General features: G+C 43.2%; 2 protein-coding genes across 2 annotated transcripts; one reads left to right on the top strand and one right to left on the bottom strand.

Moving 5' to 3' along the window:
* Positions 1-665: 665 nt before the first annotated feature.
* LOC310807213 (hydroxycarboxylic acid receptor 2-like) lies at positions 666-2557 on the top strand (the record flags this gene model as incomplete). Its single annotated transcript, XM_083673575.1, has 1 exon — positions 666-2557. The coding sequence occupies exon 1, from the start codon at positions 1475-1477 to the stop codon at positions 2555-2557; it is 1083 nt and encodes a 360-aa protein (XP_083529701.1). The 5' UTR covers positions 666-1474.
* A 596-nt stretch (positions 2558-3153) lies between these two features.
* kntc1 (kinetochore associated 1) lies at positions 3154-20640 on the bottom strand. The gene is made up of 62 exons (XM_083673576.1): positions 20600-20640; positions 20193-20336; positions 19844-19964; positions 19627-19742; positions 19219-19297; positions 18985-19062; positions 18850-18884; positions 18641-18751; positions 18410-18503; positions 18091-18143; positions 17881-17993; positions 17714-17768; positions 17420-17518; positions 17287-17330; positions 17086-17148; positions 16895-16970; positions 16678-16803; positions 16303-16469; positions 16053-16164; positions 15787-15930; positions 15615-15671; positions 15356-15427; positions 15011-15130; positions 14730-14873; positions 14483-14578; positions 14091-14194; positions 13844-13946; positions 13617-13751; positions 13343-13462; positions 13018-13090; positions 12708-12775; positions 12299-12600; positions 11936-12108; positions 11662-11762; positions 11337-11481; positions 11190-11246; positions 10913-11076; positions 10662-10766; positions 10402-10530; positions 10172-10288; positions 9887-9996; positions 9418-9640; positions 9159-9248; positions 8875-9043; positions 8709-8767; positions 8206-8422; positions 8036-8109; positions 7745-7955; positions 7432-7544; positions 7259-7314; positions 7035-7113; positions 6736-6860; positions 6454-6589; positions 6182-6277; positions 5561-5617; positions 5385-5439; positions 5062-5125; positions 4648-4777; positions 4382-4471; positions 4063-4217; positions 3386-3488; positions 3154-3276 (listed from the first exon to the last, which is right to left on the bottom strand). The coding sequence occupies exons 2-62, from the start codon at positions 20319-20321 to the stop codon at positions 3241-3243; spliced, it is 6648 nt and encodes a 2215-aa protein (XP_083529702.1). The 5' UTR covers positions 20322-20336; positions 20600-20640; the 3' UTR covers positions 3154-3240.
* Positions 20641-20767: the final 127 nt, after the last annotated feature.

The raw sequence follows: 20767 nt of genomic DNA, 5'->3' as shown, positions 1-20767 counted from the left end.
GGTTTGCAATTTACTTGCCACCTGTGTTTTTTGCATTAAAAAAAAGTAGGTGAGGGGTGGGAAGGTTTTTGCACAAGATAGCTACTCGCATGCGCAGATATACAGTTACGAGTTTGGCAACTTTGAAGTCACCCCTGTGACCCACCCACCACTTGACCTATGCAAACTTGTGATGTCACACCCTTGGGTTGTACATAGAGACAGTCTCACAGTATTCTGCCAGCAATTTGGCGTCACAGACATTGAGGGATGCAATCCCTTACATGCAGTGGGGGAAATAATTATTTGATCCCCTGCTGATTTTGTTAGTTTGCCCGATTACAAAGAAATGAGCGGTCTATAATTTTTATGGTACTTTTATTTTAACAAAAAAACACAGAATATCAACAAAAAAAGTCCAGAAAAACATATTATGTAAAGTTATAAATTAATTTTCATTTGATCGAACGAAATAAGTATTTGATCCCCAAGCAAAACATGACTTAGTACTTGGTGGAGAAACCCTTGTTGGCAAGCACAGAAGTCAGATGTTTCTTGTAGTTGGTCACCAGGTTTGCAAACTTGTCATGTCACACCCTTGGGTTGTACATAGAGACAGTCTCACAATATTCTGCCAGCAATTTGGCGTCACAGACATTGAGGGATGCAATCCCTTACATGCACATATAAATATTTCAAATGCATAGTGTTCAGAGTAGCTACTGTACATAGCACATCAACGTTTTTATGCTCTGATGATGCAAGCTCTGAGAATCTAAAAACAAGTTGTGTGCAATGGTACAGGTTGTGGTACACTCGAGTGTTTCAAATGTGCATGTGGTATTGTGGGTGCTTGTTCTGCAGCTCTACAAATGTGTGATTTCCACTTAATTCCTGTGAATTTAGCTGTGTATGAAGATTGGGCTGATCTGTGCTAATCTGAAAAGCATGATACCAGTCCTCACAGTGGCATTTCTTTGACTTACATCCATCAAGTTAGATAGAGAACTACATGTGTTGTGATTTTCAAGGGGACAACTTTGAAACTTGGCAACTTTGAAGTCACATTCCTGTGACCCATCCACCACTTTACATACGCAAACTTGTGATGTCACACCCTAGAGCAGATGTCCTTTATTTGCTCTGTACACAGAAGGAAATTGGGCATAACAGTTACACAAATACACATCCCTCCGTTGTGTCCTGCAAATCTATTAACCTTCATGGATTACTTTCCTTTTTTGAGACAATCTGGACAGGAAAATGACCAGATCATTTTGAGAAACACTTTTGTTGGGCTCTGCTGGTGAGGATTATTTACATGTGGAAATACCACCACCGCCATGTGTAGGTTGTCTTTACTTTCTCTTCCGATGCAACAAACAGAAAAGGACTTGTTTTTACACAACTAAGACAGTGTCAGGTATAATTTATCTCTGTGTAATCCAGCACTGTAGCACTCCTCATAGAGGTAAGAGGACTGTCATCTGTAGCAATGATGGGCACCTGCGTGGTTGACGGGCACCTACTCACCACAATCCTGCCCCCACTACTGTTACTGGAGTTTGCTCTGGGTGTCCTTGGTAACGGCCTGGCTCTCTGGATCTTCTACTTCCACCTGAAGCCCTGGAAGAGCAGCACTGTTTTCCTGTTCAACCTGGCACTGGCAGACTTCCTTCTGAACGTGGCACTGCCCTTCCGTGCCAGCTACTACCTCTCAGGGATGGACTGGAAGTTTGAGGATATGTTCTGTCGTATCTCACTCTTCATGCTGGCGATGAATCGTGGGGGAAGTGTTTTCTTCCTGATGGCTGTAGCTTTGGACAGGTACATGCGTGTGGTCCATCCCCACCATCCTATCAACTCCATGACTGTCTTCAAGGCAGTGTGTGGTGCAGTTGGGCTGTGGGTCCTAACCATCTCCCTGAACGCACACCTCCTGACCAATTCTCACCACTTCAAGGCTGGGAACTCAACAAAGTGTGAAAGTTTCACGAACAAAAACAAGTTGCACAGTGCCGTGTTCCTGCTGGAGTTCCTGGTATCTCTTGGGATCATACTCTTCTGTACAAGACGCATCTCAGGCGAGCTGCGGGCCAGACGTCTGGACAGGGAGGCTAAGATACGTAGAGTGCAACGGTGTCTAGGTGTGGTTACAATCATGTTCATTGTCTGCTTCCTCCCTAGCAACGTCGCACGGCTACTGATCTGGGTGAGGAACACTGGGAATACTTCCTTTAATAACACAAATGACTGTGATGTCCAAAAGGCCCTGGACACTGCATTCTATATCACAATCAGCCTGACCTACCTCAACAGCATGCTGGATCCTGTGGTCTACTACTTCTTTAGCCCATCTTTCAAGAGGATCTATAAGAGGATCTTGAGGCTTAGCCTGAGACAGAGCAGTGCAGGCGTCAATGAATCACAAGGCTCTCAATGTCTCAGTCAGGTGCGACTTCACATCTTTGGTCACCAACCATTTATTCACAGTGACACTTCACAAAACAGACAGAAGAGCTGCCCCAGAGAAGAAGAACAGTCTTCAGCAGATTGCCTTGAGCCTACAGTGTTTTAAAAAGGCTCTAAACACTAAAGGAAGGGTAGAGTGGTTTTGATTGGCATCATGCATGTAAATGTAATCATCTGTAAAGGTAAATCCAATTTCAGTGTCAATAGCAACATATTTATTTTATTTGAAAGATTGACAATGTCATATACCCATTTCTCATGTAACTGTTTCACACAAAACAATGCTTATGTCACACACTATATCAAAGTCAGTCAAGTCTCTAACCCATGCTTCTAAACAAACAAACAAATGTGGATATATCTGTGCAGTAGGTAAATACATAAGGGAAGATCGGCAATAACCACCTTGCTTAACATTACCATTACATAACAACATTACATAACAGAAAACTGGACAGACACATGATCAATTCAGCTGATAGAATTGTAAGTTAGTCAACATTTATAATGCTGATGGTGTTTAACTGTATGTTGTAATAAAAACATGTTATTATGAATAGTCAATTAAGTCCTTGTCTGGAAAATTGTGACTTACTTACTTACAAAACAAACTAAAAACATTTTATCATGCAAAGGTATTTATAAAATAGCTGGATTAAAGTAAGCATAACATAAAGGGGGGAAAAATGGAAATACAAAGTACTGTGTGCAAAAATGGCATTTCTAGCCCCAAAACTGCCCCCCCCAAAAGGAGTTCAACATAAATACTTTAGAACTCTGCTTTGTTATTCATCCCGAACCTTCATTTTCTATGCTAAGAAACTCCTACAAAACAAACAAAGAACAAAAAGATCGATGTTATACATTTAAACACCTTTATTTTCATATTTAACAAGCCATGCTATTTACAATCTATTGTTTACAGGCTACTTACCTTCAGGGCACTGGGTGCAGGGGAGCTGACTGAAACCAGTTTCCCTCCCTTCCTCTCCCTGCGTTTCAGGTACTCACAGGTGAGGGAGTTGGCATCCTCCTCACTAAACAACAGTGGTTATAATATAGTGAGGATGACAGGAATAACAGTCAACAGCACAATCAAATTCTCTCTCCCACAATTTTCATGAAAGTATAATGCACTTCTACAATGTCTCACTTAAGCAATAAGGCACTAGGAGGCCAATTACTATTATACAATGGTTACAAAACAAATCGGAGAATTGTGACAATAAAACAATGCCGTAAGTATTTATTGTGTGATAGACGGTAGTTTCTGCCCTGCACTTAAAAATATAGTTCTCTAAAAGACCACTGTTGTCAAGGTAACATGAAAAACTAATATTATACTAATTTGGAGTGCTTTGTATGCCTCTTGGCCAACCCGATTTATCAATCTAATTTTTTGATGTACTGTAGGAGGCTATTTCTTGCCGCTTCATGACAAATGTAATACTGCTGTAGCTGGGGAGAAAGCACTCAACAAATTCAGCATTCATGTGCTCCAACAGTTAACCATTAAGTTGAACAGAATTTATTTTTGCTATTAACTATGTTCTATGTTATCGGCCTCATTTTATACGTAAAAGATGTATTTGTCAAATTATAGTTTCTCACCAATTCTGATTGATCAGGTAATCCACAAGATCCTTCACCTGGTTGGAGTGGCCACTTAAGACTATGTGCTGCTTGAGAAGGTTGAAGTGCTTGGTCTTCATCAGCTTCTGGTACTGCCCCTTTTGGCAAATGAACGTCAACACTGCCTCCCTTATCTGGGGTCATAGAGAAATTTGACGTTAAATACAAATTCATGCCGCTATTGTGGAAGGAAACACAAAATAATAGAATGTGTGTTGGGTCAGGGAACATTAGACAGTGGCTCTAGAATGGATATTGGGGTTTAGGATCAAGGCTTTAAGAACTGATGACAGCTCACCTGTGAGGGAACCCCAGCCAACTCCCCAGTGTTCATGTGCCCATCCACCTGCTCCAGGATGATGATGGGGTTACAGGCCGACAGGAGGCCCTACAATCATCCCAATCACACACACGCATTGTCAGCACTCACTCAACCTACTTAAATAGTTATACTCAGATATTTGGACATGGTTATTGCTGACAGAACATTTTGATAAATGGCATGTACGCAAGGAGGCTGGTAATATAACCAACCTACAGGATAGAAACACCCAGCTACCTCACCTGGATCTGCTGCTCCTTCCTCTTGGCACAGGGGATAAGCAGGAGGGCACCCAGGGCAAAAGCCGGCAGACTGAACTGGGCAAAGCGATTGGCGATGCCAATCAGGTCCAAATTCAATAGAAACGGGCACCTGGCAGAGGTCAGGGGAGTTGGTAGGATAAAGTGTGGCATGGAAGAAAAACGACAAATCAATCAGCACTAATCATTTACAGTATAGTGAAGCCAACTAGATACCCAAACAGGACTATTGCACTAAAGGTTCTCTCATTTTGCAGTATGCCCCATTTTGTCAAACCATTCTGCAACCAGAAAAGTCAATAAGAGCTTGTTCTCTTTCGCAATGTTAGCCTGAAATAATATGACAGATGATAATGCCCAAGATAGAGTGTTGGTCCAGCTAAGCATAGAACTTACTTAAGGAGCAGAACAAAGGTCCTGTAGAGCGTTGCCTGCTGTTGTGGACTTAGAGGAAGAGACGCTGTGACACAGTAAACACACAGTAAACACAGTCAGCAACATCACAGAGCCACTCTGACCACCGTAAGCTCTTCTCAACCTGCCTTTAGAACTATTTCTGCCTTTCAACTGCTTACAATTTACATCAAGTGGCATTTCAGATCCAGTGCTATCCAACAGCAGCAGCATGACTTTAACACCATTTTTATGATAATTTTGAGGATATAAGCAGTGTTGTGCTGTAGATCTGTTTTGAACTACAGTCTAAGAGACTCATATACCTGACACGAAAGGGGCCAGTATCATACTCCTCCATGTCCTGGAAAAACTGGAGACCTAAATAGAAGTAGCACTGTTTTATCACAGCAACCAAACCAAAAGGGTGGATGTGGAGAGTTATCCCCCAACAATGCACGATGAACATTCAACAGTCCATGATGAACATTATTCTTATTACCTGCCACAGAGAGGGGACAGCTCCAAGTGCTTCCAATACCTTCTGTAAGTCGCTGATCTAAAGGACAGATGAGAATACTACAATTAAAAATATCCCGATTGTCTCAATTATAGTTCTAACCCTAAAGAATTTAGAACACGATCAGTGCCAATGGTTTGTATACTCGCATGGCCTGGTGTGTCCGCATTTCCTGTTGCTAAATCATTATCTAGTAAATGTTTTCAGCCTGTTGCCCTAAATACTTTTAGATTATTCTAGCAATGTAAATGTGCAGTGGTGTTAGTGGGGAATTTATCGACATTTAAGAAATAGGACAGCATAAAATGCTATTGCAAGCTGGTGCTAGTCCCTATACAAAGCACTGGTCGCGATTGCAGTTATGAAAACATTTACTAGATAATGATTTAGGTTGTTACAATTAGGTTGTTTCCTGTTAGAATGAATATATCTGTCATGATAAGTGCAGGATGAAGTCGAAATGTATTTCATTCAAACCAGGCCAATCTCTAAACTTTCAAAACAAAGTAGGGTCAGTGTTGTGGTGGATGCCGGAGTCGCTGATCGCTGCTGTGTGGTTTTGTAATGAGAACTCTGATCAATATGTGGACTGCCTCCACTTACCATGTTAAAGCCAAGCAGTTTCTGCAGTACCCCATTCCACAGCTGAGGGTCAAACACCTGATACTCCAGGCTAAGGTCTGCCACCAGGCGAACAGCCTGCACACAGATAATACAGTAGGTGACTTCAACTCATGTAGATACAGACAACATTTCTACATAAAAACTTCTTGGCTGCATATGATAGGATCATTGGGATTAAATGGATCATGGCTGCTGAAGTTTTAATAACTCCACCTCCATCTTAACTCAAAGCCAAGCATACAATAAAGTACCTGTGGCTCGTGACTGTGGTTCTTCCACAGCCCCTTGACCATGCCTTCTTTAGGACTGTTGAGGAACGACTCCACTGTGTAAGGGATGTTTAAAGCCTCCAGTTGAGAGAGGTAGATGTAGCACTTTAGGTAATACCTTCAGAGGCAAGAGCAGTCCATCAGCCACTCATTACAAGAAAATACACGGACCAAAAGAAACATATAATACAAACAATTGCCTGAATACAGAGATGAGTCTAGTGGATATGGCTACTGATATAGTCTATAACAGAGGAGCCTTACTGGACTTTAGTCCTAGGGATCTGTAGCTGGGTCTCCAGGGTTGCAGGGTCAGCAATGTGGATGAGACAGAGCAGGGCTCTACTCCGGTGGCAGAAGGTAAGACGTGGGCCGGAACTGCTAAGGGGCTGGAAAGGCATACAAACAGGGTTCATCACTACACCAGTCATAATCATGTACAAAGCTAGTGAGAGCCCATTGATGTTTTCAACCAGCCCTCAATAGATACAAGAGAATTGTGGAATGTAGTGGTGATTGTAGGGTCAAGGCTCATCACCCAGTCCTGACCCATTCCACCTCACCCATGTCTCTGCTGAGAGGATAGGGCTTAGCAGACGGACTCCGACCTCCATAGGGTAGATCTGCAGAAAGTACACCACCCTGAGAGAGGGAGAAATGAGGAGTGAGCATAAACAGAACAGGAACAAGAAACACAATATAATGTAAATACAGTTAGCAAAGCCAATCTTTCTCCTAGATACAGTGAAAATAAATGTTGTATACAGGTGTTGCTGAATGGAACTACCTCATGAGGTCTGGGTCCTCCTGAATGTCACTGACACAGTCCTGATTGTTGATGTCCTTCAAAAAGAGAAAAAAGCCAATCTTTTGTCAGAGCAGTCAATGCACAACATTGACCATTCAAGATCCTGCATAACAATCACAAGCAAAATTACATTGGAGTCACCATGGACTAACCTTAGCTGCAGCTGGGCCAGTTTTGCAAATCCATTTCTCCAACATCATATTGCGGATCTTTAAGAGATCCACACTGTTGATGGCTACTATTTCTTTGCATACAGCATGAATGTCTGTTCATAGAGAAAATAGGTATCAACCATTAAAAAAAACATATCAATGGCCTAGTTTCATTTCCATTCCTAAACCCAACCCAGTGTTCACATATCTGAAAGGACTGGATTGTAAGAAAAAGCTTAATTACTGGGACTATAAGTTGGTGTTTATATCTATGTGTTGCAGCGCTGACTTGTCATGGCGTTGGTGAACTCACCAGGGTAGACTTGTCCGGCTGAGCCCCTGAACCGCTGCTCCACACTGCTGTGTTCATACAGGGTCACGACGAGCCGGGCAGGCAGCCCCTTAAGCTTCAAGTGTTCAGGGCTGTTCAACTGGCTGTCCATTAGGGCATTCTCCGTAGCCGAGCGCTGGAACTGCAGCTTCAGCTTGGACAGGAAGGTCTCCCCCCTGGACCGAGCAGCCTCCTGCTCAGGGGACAGGACAGAAGAAAGATTAATATACAGCAAAAAAAGGTTTAGGGAGACACAAGTCCAACAATACCAACCTCAAGGTTTGGGTCCTTCAGCCATGCATCACCGAGAGCTAAGCAGAATTTGAGTGATTGAGTCTTCTCAATGCCTACAGATAGAGATAAACAAATACAAACATGAACAAAAAAAAAACATTCCATGATGAGTAGTGACATGACAGCGTCTGACTGGCTAATGGTCTGACCTGAGGGCAGCTCCTGAGCAATCTTGTGAGCAGTGGCAGCCGCCCACTCTGGGTTCTGGATGCAGTGGATGTAGCCCATGATGGTCTTGGCCACCTTGAAGGACTCCTTGTTGGAGGTGTGCTTTTGCCCCTTCCTGCTCTGCTCCAGGAGGAGGGGTTTCATACTCCTCTCAAACACGTGATTCACAGCAGACATGTACAGCTTGTCAAGGCTCACCTGAAAAGGGGGCAGTATTGTCCGTTGTGTTTAGTTGACTAGTAATTTACTGATTAACGTATAAATGAATCCATTCAAATTAACATCAGACATTAACAAATACCTGTTAATTTCATTATTATTTCTTGTATATTTCTAATCAGTCCACTATTGATATGGTACCAAAATATCATTACTAATATACGAATCAACACATTTAGAGTAGAATTCAGCTTTAAGTGAGCTTGTCGCTAGGGGTACACCTCATTGTCAAGACCACAGTCACCAATGGACCAGTGCACTGTACCTTCATTAGCTTGCTGATGAGCAGGAGAGTAGGGAAAGTCTCCTCGCTGAGCTCAGGAGCTAAACACAGAAAGAACCCCATTTCAGATCCCCCCTGACAGAGTTTTATTTGTATTTTGTCTGTGAACACCCCAACATTCTATGCGAGTACTGAACATGGCCCTCACAGATGATCTTCCAGTAGCAGTTAGTGGTCTGCATGAGCAGGTGGAAGGGAAGTCTGGTGTTGGCAAGGGGTGTGGGCTCAAGGCCATTCTCCAGAAGGTAGGTGCTCTCCAGATCAGTAGGTGGAGAGATGCGCTTGTAGGACTTCAGGTGCTGGAGCAGACCCATAGCCTGTGGATAGGAGTGATATACATCAAGTCCAATCCACAAGCCATTCATGGGATCAGACATTGAGCATTACACTTTTATGTAGAACAAAGACAAGTCCCATATCAAAGGACTTTACCTGACTAATTGAAAGGCTGGTGATCTGCTCCTTTGCTGTCTGTATGATCTTAAGCACCCCTTCAATCCTCTCGTAGTTATATGGGCTGAGCTGAAGGAAAGCAAGGAACAGGGACAGTTTCATTCAGTAAAGCAAACACAAGCTCCTGATACATCAACATACATTTTATCTTCACTCCCCACACATGATAATTGCTAATTGTATGACTATATAACTGAACAAGCAGTAACTGAACAAGCAACACTATCATAGCTCAGACCTTAAGAATGGCTGCACTGAGGCTGATGGTGAGGTCGCTGGTGCTGTGCAGCATGGGGATGATCTGCAGGGCACGCTCCAGGGCATCTGCACGGCCCAGAGGCTGCTCTTCTCCCTGGCCAGCCCCAGGGTCACTCGCCGCACCCTCCTCCTCTTCCTCTTCCTGCAGCAGCAGTGTGGTGATATACTCATTTATCACCCCATCTCTGTCCAGTCCAAAGGTGCTGCAGGTAGGAGCACACAGTACAGACACAGTACAGACACAGTACAGACACAGTACAGACACAGTACAGACACAGTCATTGAATCAGCACAGCTAATTGCTAAACAGCCTCATCATATTCAGTGTCACTAATTACTGATCATGGCAAGCATCAATGGGATCAAACAAAGAGCTTTAGTCGAGTCATATTTTGAATATGTTCCATGTGAATATGTTCCATCGTCCCCCTGCACGAGGCTCAGCTGACCTGCAGTACTTGAGGATGATCTCCGGGGTGATGTTCCTGTTCTTCACCAGAGTAGGGATCAGGTTCCTCTTCATCTCTGCACACTGACGAAATACAGATTGGATGGATATCTGGAGAAAGAGACATGCTATCTTGAAACATGTTGCAAAATGCACCAAGTACTGTATTCACATTCAATCTAAAGAATGAGAAAACCTTGTGACTCTCTCTTCCATGGTAGTGTATGAAGTATTGCAAAAGTATGACAGATTGAAAAAAATTAAACAAACAGTATCTTCAACAAACCCCTAGTTTGCCCAGCTTGATTCCCCACTCTGCATCAGTGATGACTGAGCAAAACTTCTCCCGCTCCTCTTCCTCTTTGTACAAGCTGCAGAGATCAGCCCCCACCATGGCCATAGCCTGAAAAGATTAAGAAAACTGTCTGATCACATACAGCATGTAACAAAACAGGGATACTTACAGGGAAAATTAAAATAAGCCGAAATAATGTAAATAAAGCATAATTATCATACCAAGATCTTGTCATAGTTTTGCCAGGTGTTGTTGATAACCTTCCACAATATCTTAAACACCTCAGATTTAGACAGAAGAGTGCAGAGTCCAATAGCCAGGTCACAATCCACCACTCTCCAGTTGAACACCTTCAATAAAAACCCAACACTGGTAATCAATCATTTAAAAAGCATGCTAAAATGTACACGATCATACAGACATGTTTTTAGTCAGACTGGGATGTCACACCCTCCCCTGAGATCTAAGCCAGTCATCTCACCTTGTGCAGGAGGGCAACAGCAACAACATTGATGGACGACAGAGTAGTTTTTCTCAAATCACTCAAACACGTCTTGTATTGCAGCAGGCCTTTTGGGTTGTAAAGCTGAAAAGACAGTTGGTTACAGTCATGTATACATGTAAAAACTGAGTAGGGGTCCAAAGTCTTCCTTGCAAACATCTAAAGCCATCAACACAAAATACTCGGAAATCCTCGTCCCCACGTTGTTGTTGAAGGGGATGTAGTTATACCTGTGTGCAGAGCTTGAGGTCCATGGTGTTGGAGGTGACGTGCTGCAGGCAGCTGCCATAGGAGTTGACCAGCAGCCTGAGGGCCAACTCCAGCTGACTGCACTCCTGCAGCATCTGCAGCATGGAGGCCAGGGGAACCAGCAGGGGTCGCAGGAAGTTAGAACCTGAAGGAGGGGTGATGAAGGTGACGAAGGTATGGTTAGGATGGGATCATAAGATTGAGGATGAATAAACCACAGAAATGTCTCTTAATTGGAGTAAACTGTCCAATAACTACCTTCCTCAAAGGAGCAGTGAGACAGACAGGAACAGTCCAGTGGGTAAATCTTGGAATCTTAAATTTAAAAAAAGGCTCACAGGTAAAAAAAAAGCTTGTTGAACCTCATTTGATAAAATGTTAAAAAATAGTCTGCAGCATTCTTACTTGAGGAGAAAGGCAGCAGACAGTTGGTGATCTCATACTGGACAGGCAGGACTGACACGGGGTCCAGGACGATGCAGTCCTCATTAAAGACATCCTGGAAGCTCCACTGGGAGTACGGGTCCCTTTCAGCCTCCAGGGACAAATCCTGGACACATAAATATTGGTTAAAGCTGTATGTAACACACATGCACACTTAGGATATGACATTCACTAAGAGAGACGTGCCTATTATGTTTTATTAATTTAAAAGCCATCTCAGGCAGTCTACAACTCTCAAGAATTTGGTAGCCTAAGTCAAAGTGAAATATACTACTATGGTATTGACCTTTGCTATGAAGCCATAGTTGTCTGACAACTGACACTGGTGATAGACATCCATGGCTGCCCGCGTGCTCTTGCACAGCTCCACACAGTCTAGAAGCAGGTCTGAGATGAGATAAGAGAGCACAAGCACCCACACAAGTCAAATAGTATGTCACACTTGGACAGTACACAACAATCATTGGTGGACTGCGTCCCTCAACAACAATAACAAAAAAGGTTGAGTAAGGAAAAAAAAAATCATCAGTTTACGTCTAGACAAGGCATGTGTGAATTACCTGAGTGGCAGACGGTTATGGCCTGACAGGCCAGGTTGTGGATGACTGCTGGGAGGTCCATGTCATCAGGGAGGACAATGGGCACATCTGCCTCCAGCATCTGGCACAGCCTCTGGGCAGCACTGAAGAGCACTTTCCCTGTGCTGGGGTTGCAGTGGTGCTCATACAGCTCACTGTGTAGAAGGGGTTTGTAGGGAGGAAGAGAGAGACAAAAACAAGAGAGTATCTTGTGAATGTCCAGACTACTATCTAGCCCTCAGACTCTATTCATTCAAAAGAGAGGAACTCTCCATTCATTCAAACTCCCCATGGCACCCCCCCATCCCTACACTCCTCAACTACCACAGCCTTCTCCCAACTGACCTGAGGATCTTCAGGGCTTTGTCCACCTTGCCCACCCCCAGGGCTCTCAGAGCCAGGTCAGCCCACAGCTCCTGCTCTGTGCGCTGGAGCTGCCGTGACAGGCGCCGGAGGCCAGCCTCAGTGGAGATGGTCTTGATCTTGCCGTCTGGATCGTTGGCCACCATGGGGGTGGCTGTGACCTTCCCCTGAGAGGGACCCCGGGCACGTGTGTTCTCATAGGCTGTGATGTGATGCTCCTGGAACTGCTTCCGCACCTTGGGATCCTCATAGTTGTTGGGGGTAAGGAAGATGTCGAAATCCTCCTGGAAATGTTACATAAGAAGCTTTCAGCACAGGATGTCAAAAGCCAGACATAACGAGTCAGGTGAGGTCATGTCACATACTGACAATGGGATCCTATGAACCATACCTGTAAGTGAGCAATCGCCTTAAACATCATCAGATTGTTCTGACACTCTGTACTTTTAAAAGCATCACCTGTCCAGGAGAGAGTATCACACTCAGTATTAGCCTTGCAAGGTAGCATGTTTACACAGTGATAGCCGTTTTTCAAGACATCACTTCCAACTATTTGAGGTCCAAAAATATGTTATGGGAGACCTCCCATCCACTCAGACATTAGTTTTTCTTTTGAAAATGTTCTTAAGTTTAACATTCTGAGATGATAAGCTTTCAAGTGTTTCCATTTCTTTCTCAATAGTTTTAAAAGCTGCCCCCACCTTTCTGAATCCTCTGTAGGAATTTCAGTGCCTCCACCATGACTTGTGCTATGACCATCTGGTGCTTCTTGTGCTGTTGGAAATGGGCAATGATGAGAAAGTAAGTAAGTCTGAATGAGAAGCATGCTCTGATTATGAAAAGTATGTACATTAATACAAACAAACAGTGGACCCAAACACATAGTGCATTTCAGTACACAATAGTGCATTTCAAAATGACAGTTAAGCATTAAAGAGCAGATGTCACAACGCAAATGCATCTTAAAGGAATTCTATGGTTTATTGAATGTAAAGACACCCCTCTTGCCCCCTTCAAGAGACTCACCTCCTCAGATACATGATCTTTGTCCTGCAGCTGCAGTCTTGCCCAGGTCGCCAGACGCTCAATCACACACTCCGCCTCTGTAGTGGGTAGCTTTTTCAGGAGAGTCATGCATGCCTCACTCTGGAATAAACACACAGGTTCTCCATCATCTACTTTAAGGGGTACAATCTCTCTCTCTCTCTGAGAGAGAGAACACCATAGAGAGAGAGAGAGAGAGAGAGAGAGAGAACCATATTTCAGTGTTTACCAGGGGACGAGCTGTGAGTTCACATACCTTGCCCTGGCCTATCAGCTGGATGAGATACATGTTGTGTATCTGGGAGGTGGGGAGTTTGTACGCCTCAGCTAGCTTCAGGGAGTCCTCCAAGGAGGAGGGGAGGTCTTGCTTTAGGATGTGTCTCACCAGTGTCTAACAGGGAAAGAGCATTCTCATGGTTCAGTATTCATATGGACGTACAGCAATGCTATATATGAACTCTACACACACCCTCAGAGTCCTACCATGTTTTGAGTGTTGTTGGAGAGGTTGAAGTTGCGGATCCCATAGCCTCTGAGCAGCTTCCTCATCTCCATCAGACGGTAGCTCTCCTTAAGAAGCTCCTGCCTGTGGATACAATGTGGAAGATGGGGGAGGGATACATAGTATGTTTCCTTTGAATACTATCAATCTGCAACTGTGTCCATAGCCTCAGTGTTTTTGGCCAATGGATATATTGGGCCAGGAAACATACAATCAGAAGTGACTTACTTGGGTCCCTTCATCTCCAGGTACTTCTGGACCAGCCTCTCCACTACCTCACTCCAGGGCACCATTGCCTTGTGCATGATCTCCAGCACAGCGTCCACTACCAACTGTACACAATACACAACACAGGAGAATGGAGAACACTTTACAACTAAATATAATATGATGAATATGTTACAATATAGGACACAAGCAAGTATATGTAATAATAAACAAGTATAAATAATAATAATAAATCGTTTGTTTGGTGTATGTTATCTGAATCAACCATTGGACATTGTTACTTCAAATCTGCACATGCCTGTAAACCTCTGGCACATTGTGTATTTTTAGGGTACACCGAGCCAGGCCCTGAGGTGCAGGAGGTAGTTTTTAAAAGTATGTGTTGAACTCACATCAGTGTCCTTCATGCAGCCCAGCACAGCCACTGCTTTGGCCTCCCACTCTGTAAACAATGTAGTAGTCTGGGAGCTGCAGCGCTCCAGCAGGTCCTAGAGTGTAATGAGAACAGAAAAAGTGAGAAAAAGGTATGATAATGTCTGGTAATCAACACTAAGGAAAACCGATTTACAATATAACTTGTTTTTTTTGTTATTTTCAATGTGTAGTCCAGTGGGACATCTGACGATAGTATAGCCACACCTTGATGTATTGCAGCAGCAGCTCATCCAGAGGTAGCTGATGCTCCAGGGTGTAGGGCTTGACGCTGCTCTCCACTGAGGCAGAGATGAGCTCCGGGGCTGGCACCTTATCCAGCATGAAGAAGGCTACGCTGCGTATGGTTCCCTAACAGATCCACAGAGCAGATCAACAGAGATAGTGTGTAAATGACCAAGTCGAGCCATCAAATGTTATAAATTAGTAACAGTGAGTCTCATGTACTTTACATTGAGTGCTGAACAGCTTTAACACACATACTGTACCTTCTCAAAAACTGAGAGTGAGAGCCTGCAGTTGTACTTCTTGTGAAGGTTCAGCAGCTGACGGAGGTTGGAGACGAGGGACTTGAGGTGTTCCACTTCCTTGACACCAAAGTCATCCTCCTGAAAAAACAAAACAAAGTATATACAGTATATTAAATCCCTCACTCCACACCTAACTGACGCGCCTGGATAAACAAAAATAAATATACATCCAAAAAATGAATGGGTGTATGTATGAGTATAGTATATGCACATATATGAAATAAATGAAGGTGGGCACACAGAGGTGGGGTGAAGACAGAGAAATGTATTAATAAAATAAAGTAATTTGAGAACACTACTTACAGAAGGCATCCACATCCATAATGAGGGCAGCCCAAGTTCTGCCAAGTCCAGTCCATTCTGGGGCCAGTCTCCCTGTAGGAACAGAACAGGGTGAGAGGACAGGATGCTGAGGTGAACCGTACCTAACTGTTGTGGTGTGTGGCCACCTAACCTGTCATGTTACTGACGTGGGGCTAGACTGAAGTGGGGCTAGACCTGTACAGAGCCAGCAGTGATGCCCCAAGTGTAGTGTTGGAGATAGATGCAATGATTGCATTACCTTTTCTGTTAACTCCAGATTCCTTGCCCTCTGCTCCAACCAGCTTGCAAGGATTTTCTAAGAACATACAATGCAAAAATCTTCTCAACATCAAGGAACTAAAAATACAAACATTTTCAATTAACATTTGCTTTCATCGTCTGTTTTCTGCCCTGACATTACGTTATTTTACCTGTCCTCTGGGTAGCACCCTCCTCACAAAGGGAACAATGACACTCCTGAACCAGAGACAGAGGTACTGGGATGGAAGGTCTTCTGGAATGGCACTCAGCAGAGCTTCAAGACCTCTCTCATCAAACTGTCCTGCAATCTCTCCCTACAGGGCCACCAGACAGACAGCAATAAACAAGAGATTCTTCTCCAGTCACATATTTAAGTACAGAATGAGACATTTCATTAGATGTCTTATGGAACTGTGCTTGGGTTGTGTTGAGTTACCTCATGTCTGAGCCACAGGTGCTGGGCCCCCTTCAGGTCTCCCTCTCTTAGGTGGGACAGGATGTCCCCAATGTAATCTGTGCTGTTCAGAAACTCAATCCAGGCGATGCCACTAAGGGAAACCAGCCAGGACACATCATTACACAGAAGTTTAATATCAATTACAGGCAAGCTACTAATTTACACTCAATTACACACAAACTCTAGACACTCAAGAACCGGCAGCAAAGCATAGAGGCATTTAACCCACTTGAACTGGTCCAGGCTGTGGAGGCAGCAGAAAGTGGCCAACCTGGCCAGGGCTTCCTGGATTTGGGAGGAGGGGTAGCGAGAGGCAGCGTGGTTCAGCATCTTCTCCACAGTGTCAAAGGTCGGCCAAGGAGCCTTGAGGCAGTATTCTACCACATACTGCTCATCCTGAAATACAAAAGACCTGACTTCAGTAAGGAGAATGTATCTTGTGAAGACATTTTGAAACTGGCCAGTATAAATTAGGTGAGGTGCTAAGCTAAGCCATGGGACCCACTCCTTTACAAATCAATTTCCTAGCCTGTGGTTCCTTCCTACTTCTTTGTCCCTTCAGTCAGATGTTAACAAGGAGCTCAATCGGACTGATATTCCTCACCACGATCTTCATCAGGTTGGTCTTGGCCTCCTCCACCAGTTCAGACCACACATCCTGCCCATAGCCCCCCACAGAGGCTGAGGCCAGCTGCTCCAGCACAAAGTCCAACTTCACCTTATAAACAAGCTGGGTAGGAGGTTGGATGGCAGGTCAGTCACACACTATTCCTTCGTCTATCTAAAAAATACATATTTAAGGTCCGAAAAGTGACACCAACCTCAACATCTAGCTCGAATGTTATGGCAAACTTTTCTGCCTCCTCAAATTTGTGTTTATGGAGAAGTCTGCTGAGTCTGGGGATGATAAATGGTAAATTCAATGTTTTAGACATTGCATGAGATGGCATAACCAGTGCAACAACATGGAAATAAGGTAAGTCACATTAAGGTGTGTGTGTGATCTCACTACCTGTTCTCAGGCAAAGCCTCTGTGAAGCATCTCATGACGACAGATGATATAGGCTCCTCTGGGCTGGTTGATAGTGACAAACATGATTTACACATAAACTCATTGTAATTAATGCAACACTATTTGTGAAACTAAAACAGCACCACCTGACTTCTATTCAATTCTAGTTTTACCCAATAAACAAACCGGAACATGCTGTACCTTTGCAGATTCTCATAAATCCCCTCCAACAAATATATGGTGTCCTGAAAATCAAAGAAAAACAATACTAAACACTAAACACATAGCTATTTGAGTGGTGTAATATGGATGAATGTTACTCTTTATGGTTTACCATGCTTATTCTTGTCTGCACCAGGCATGAGGTGAAGGACACCTCAAGCGAGTACAGGACGGTCATGTTGGGCAAAGAGCGCACCTGAAGACTCCTCATCTATCAAAACAAACCATGTGTCAATAAACACACAGAGTCAAAGAGATGGACATCACATCATGTTTACATGAAGACACAACATAAATTCCTTCAGGAGACAGGTTGACACGATTAAAGAGGCAGTGGAACCTGGCCATTTAATGTTGACAGAAATGCTGCCAACATGCACCGTGTTCAAAGGGAGACTTGAGTTACCTGGCTTTCGTCCTGCAAGGTCAACATAATGATTTTTGTGCTGGCATTCTCTTGCCTGTGAGGAGGAAATGTTTTATTTTCAAAAGCATTACAGCACATGCAATTGAAAGAGATCTTACGCATCATTCAGTTATTAATGTTCAGGATAGGTCTACTAATACACATACGAGGTCATTGAAGCAGAGTCACACTCTGTAATGAGTAGGAAGTCATGGATGGAGAGGTCAGGCCAGCAACAAACCATCACAAGGACATGCAGGTCCCAGAGACTCAGAACATCCTGAGACACAAAATCATAGAAAGAGTCATGTCTATCTCCAAAACCTGCCACCAATATGGCACAAATTATATAACAAGTAATGAACAACTGGACTTACCTCTGAATCAAGAACATACATAAGATTGTCCACCACCAGGATCTTTCTCACCCCTATAATGCAGATATGAAAGAAATGTCATTACTATATTAACAACACTGAAACTCTAAATCTGGTTTATAACTAGAGTTCTTTTTATCAGCCAAGGCCTTTAATTGTTCACATCCGGTTAAGTATTTGAACATAAGTAGAATTTAAACTGAAGTGTAAAAAGTAAAGAATACCTCAATCAATGCCAGGAGAAAGATAGCTTTAGTACAGTATAATTATAGCTTTAATCAAGAACAGGCAATAAAATACCATCCTGGTAATACAATACCTGGTATCAGACTGGAGTCAAGGGCCTGACAGAGAGACATGGAGGCCTGATTAGGAAACGTTCTCCAGTGGGTTAGAACCGTTTCCCCATCAGCCTGTTAAAAAAGAGAATGGCAAAAAAACGTAGCATAACTAATTTGATAGAAACTATAAAAGTTACCCTTCCTTAAAAAAGCAGGCCAAACGTACATATATGTAGTATATAGTATACACAGTGCACAGCCAGTCATACCCCAATAATGAGGTGAATTTCATTGCCAAGGTTGCACATCACTGCCGTGTTGCATCCCCCTCCATGGAACTCCTGGGTGGAGCAGAAGTCTGTCTTAATGAGGGACTGGAGCTGGAGGAGTGGAAAGAGAGGTTGTTCACACAGTGTCAACATTTTAATAAAAGTTATTTCATTAAAATGACCCTCTTGAACACTCTAAGGGTAAATACCTCCTTCAAGGCTCCGATGTCCATTTTTTCAATAGCTACAGGGGAGAGAGAAGAAGACATGGTTTCATATCAAATTTAAAATATAACACCTCACATAACATAACAATGGAAGCTATGATTGAGATAGGCCAATACCTTTTTGAATCTTCTCCAGAGCAAGGTTTGTGATGTGAAAAAATCCATCCTGAGTGAGAAGGAACAGGTGGTACATCCCTGCTGACAAGAATCAAATTCAACCTCACACATCAACAGACCATTTAGACCTTAAATCTAACATCTGCACCAAACAGAACAATAATGATTATCAATTATAACTGAAGAATACATCACAACAATAGTTTGAATGTTTTTCAGCCAGACAGAGCTCACCCATGGATGCCTTGTCCTCCTGCAGGAGAAGATGTCGATATGTTTTCTCATTTCCAGTGGGGTCTTTCTCCAGCATAGCCTAGCAGTCAACATGTTAATCACTGTTATTATGTAACTCAAGCATACAGTACCCATATACGGTTCAACCTCCCATTGTAACCAGGTACATTAACAGAGCTGTCCTAAGCAAGGGACATATAACTAAAGTAAATTGAGTTATGTTGCATTTAATGGTAAAACATAGGCATGTCTGTATAACCAAATTATATTTTTGGAACATTTTTCACACAAAATAAAGAGACCCATTGTCAAATCAATAATGCACAAAGCAGAACTGGCAGAATATATGGCAATGACACATTAGCCAATGGTATAAGGGGTATGCTGTATGTCAACCACATCTCTTACCCTGGTGAGAAGGGTCCTTTTCTGTGGCACATAGATGAGATGGAGGTTTCCATTTCTCTCACAGACCACCAAAAACTGCCCCTCCAGACAAACATCCACTGTATCTACATCAGTGTCTGAAATAAAGTTATTATTTTAATAAAACATAATTTATCAAATAATGCAACATGTCAGATTATATTAGGCTGACATGGGAAATACCGAAAGAAATGCTTACCAAAGTCAAGATGCAGCAAGATGGTTTGATAGCTCTGGTCAAACAGGATTACCGTTGTATCAGCAACAACAACGCTGCAGTTCGAACTACTGCAGGAATAAAGCTGGGGATTGGACAGCACCTGCAGGAAAGAAGACCGTTGAAAACTGTGTGATCCAAGTACCTGTGTTTCTGAAGTAGGCCTCCTTTAGTAGATCATGCTTAAGGGGGGTGAGGAATGCACATTTCTAAAATCTCTCCTTAGTTGGTACACATTACTGTACTGGGCCTCCATTCAATTGGAACGCATCAGTGCTACACGTGAGCAAGACAGGACGGCAGCAATGTTTTTCTGCTGGTATGTCCCTACCTTTTCAGGTGAGGAAATCTTGACTAAAGTATCCACTTGATACAAGCCATTACTCTCCTCTCTTGAGCCATTGCAAAACCGAACTGTGTTGGTATCCTCATTGGTTAGAAGTTCAACGTCGTTCCACATTGTTATTCCGTCCACCTGGATGAAAGTCAGAGTACCACTTTACATCATGAAATGAAAGCGGTCTCACAATCTATGAGAAGTGGTACTGTATGATAACGTCAACCTGTCATGCTGTCAGTGTCACATCACAACCATTTCGTTTGCTAGCTAACGTTAGCCGTAATTTATTAATAACTACACGAGAGTTGTGCAAACAGACGTATATAATTGAACGACTTTATCAAATATGTTTTACTTGTCTATTCCCTCCGTGACTTTACCGAGGTATCTTATCTTACCTGTTGTACTGGTAATTACCAAACTAAACGCTGGAAAAACATTACCAGCACCACTCCTCTGCTTTAGAATTTGGCGGCTCAAAACAAAGATCTCTGCGTGCACGAGTGACGTGACGAGAGGAGGCAGAGCCACTCTGCTTACTTCCGTCGTAATTTTCCAGGTAGTTA

Source organism: Argentina silus, assembly GCF_951799395.1.
Source record: "Argentina silus genome assembly, chromosome: 7".
Taxonomy (NCBI): Eukaryota; Metazoa; Chordata; class Actinopteri; order Argentiniformes; family Argentinidae; genus Argentina; species Argentina silus.
This window is presented reverse-complemented; position numbering and strand designations above follow the sequence as displayed.

Excerpts from the sequence above, each read along its gene's own strand:
- kntc1 (XM_083673576.1), bottom strand. The coding sequence starts at position 20,321 with ATGTGGAACGACGTTGAACTTCTAACCAATGAGGATACCAACACAGTT. Across the intron at positions 14,195-14,482 it reads GCTGCATGAAGGACACTGAT|TTGGTAGTGGACGCTGTGCT; the intron begins GTGAGTTCAACA and ends TATTGTGTACAG. Across the intron at positions 11,247-11,336 it reads TCTGCTGCCTTTCTCCTCAA|ATTCCAAGATTTACCCACTG; the intron begins GTAAGAATGCTG and ends TTTAAATTTAAG.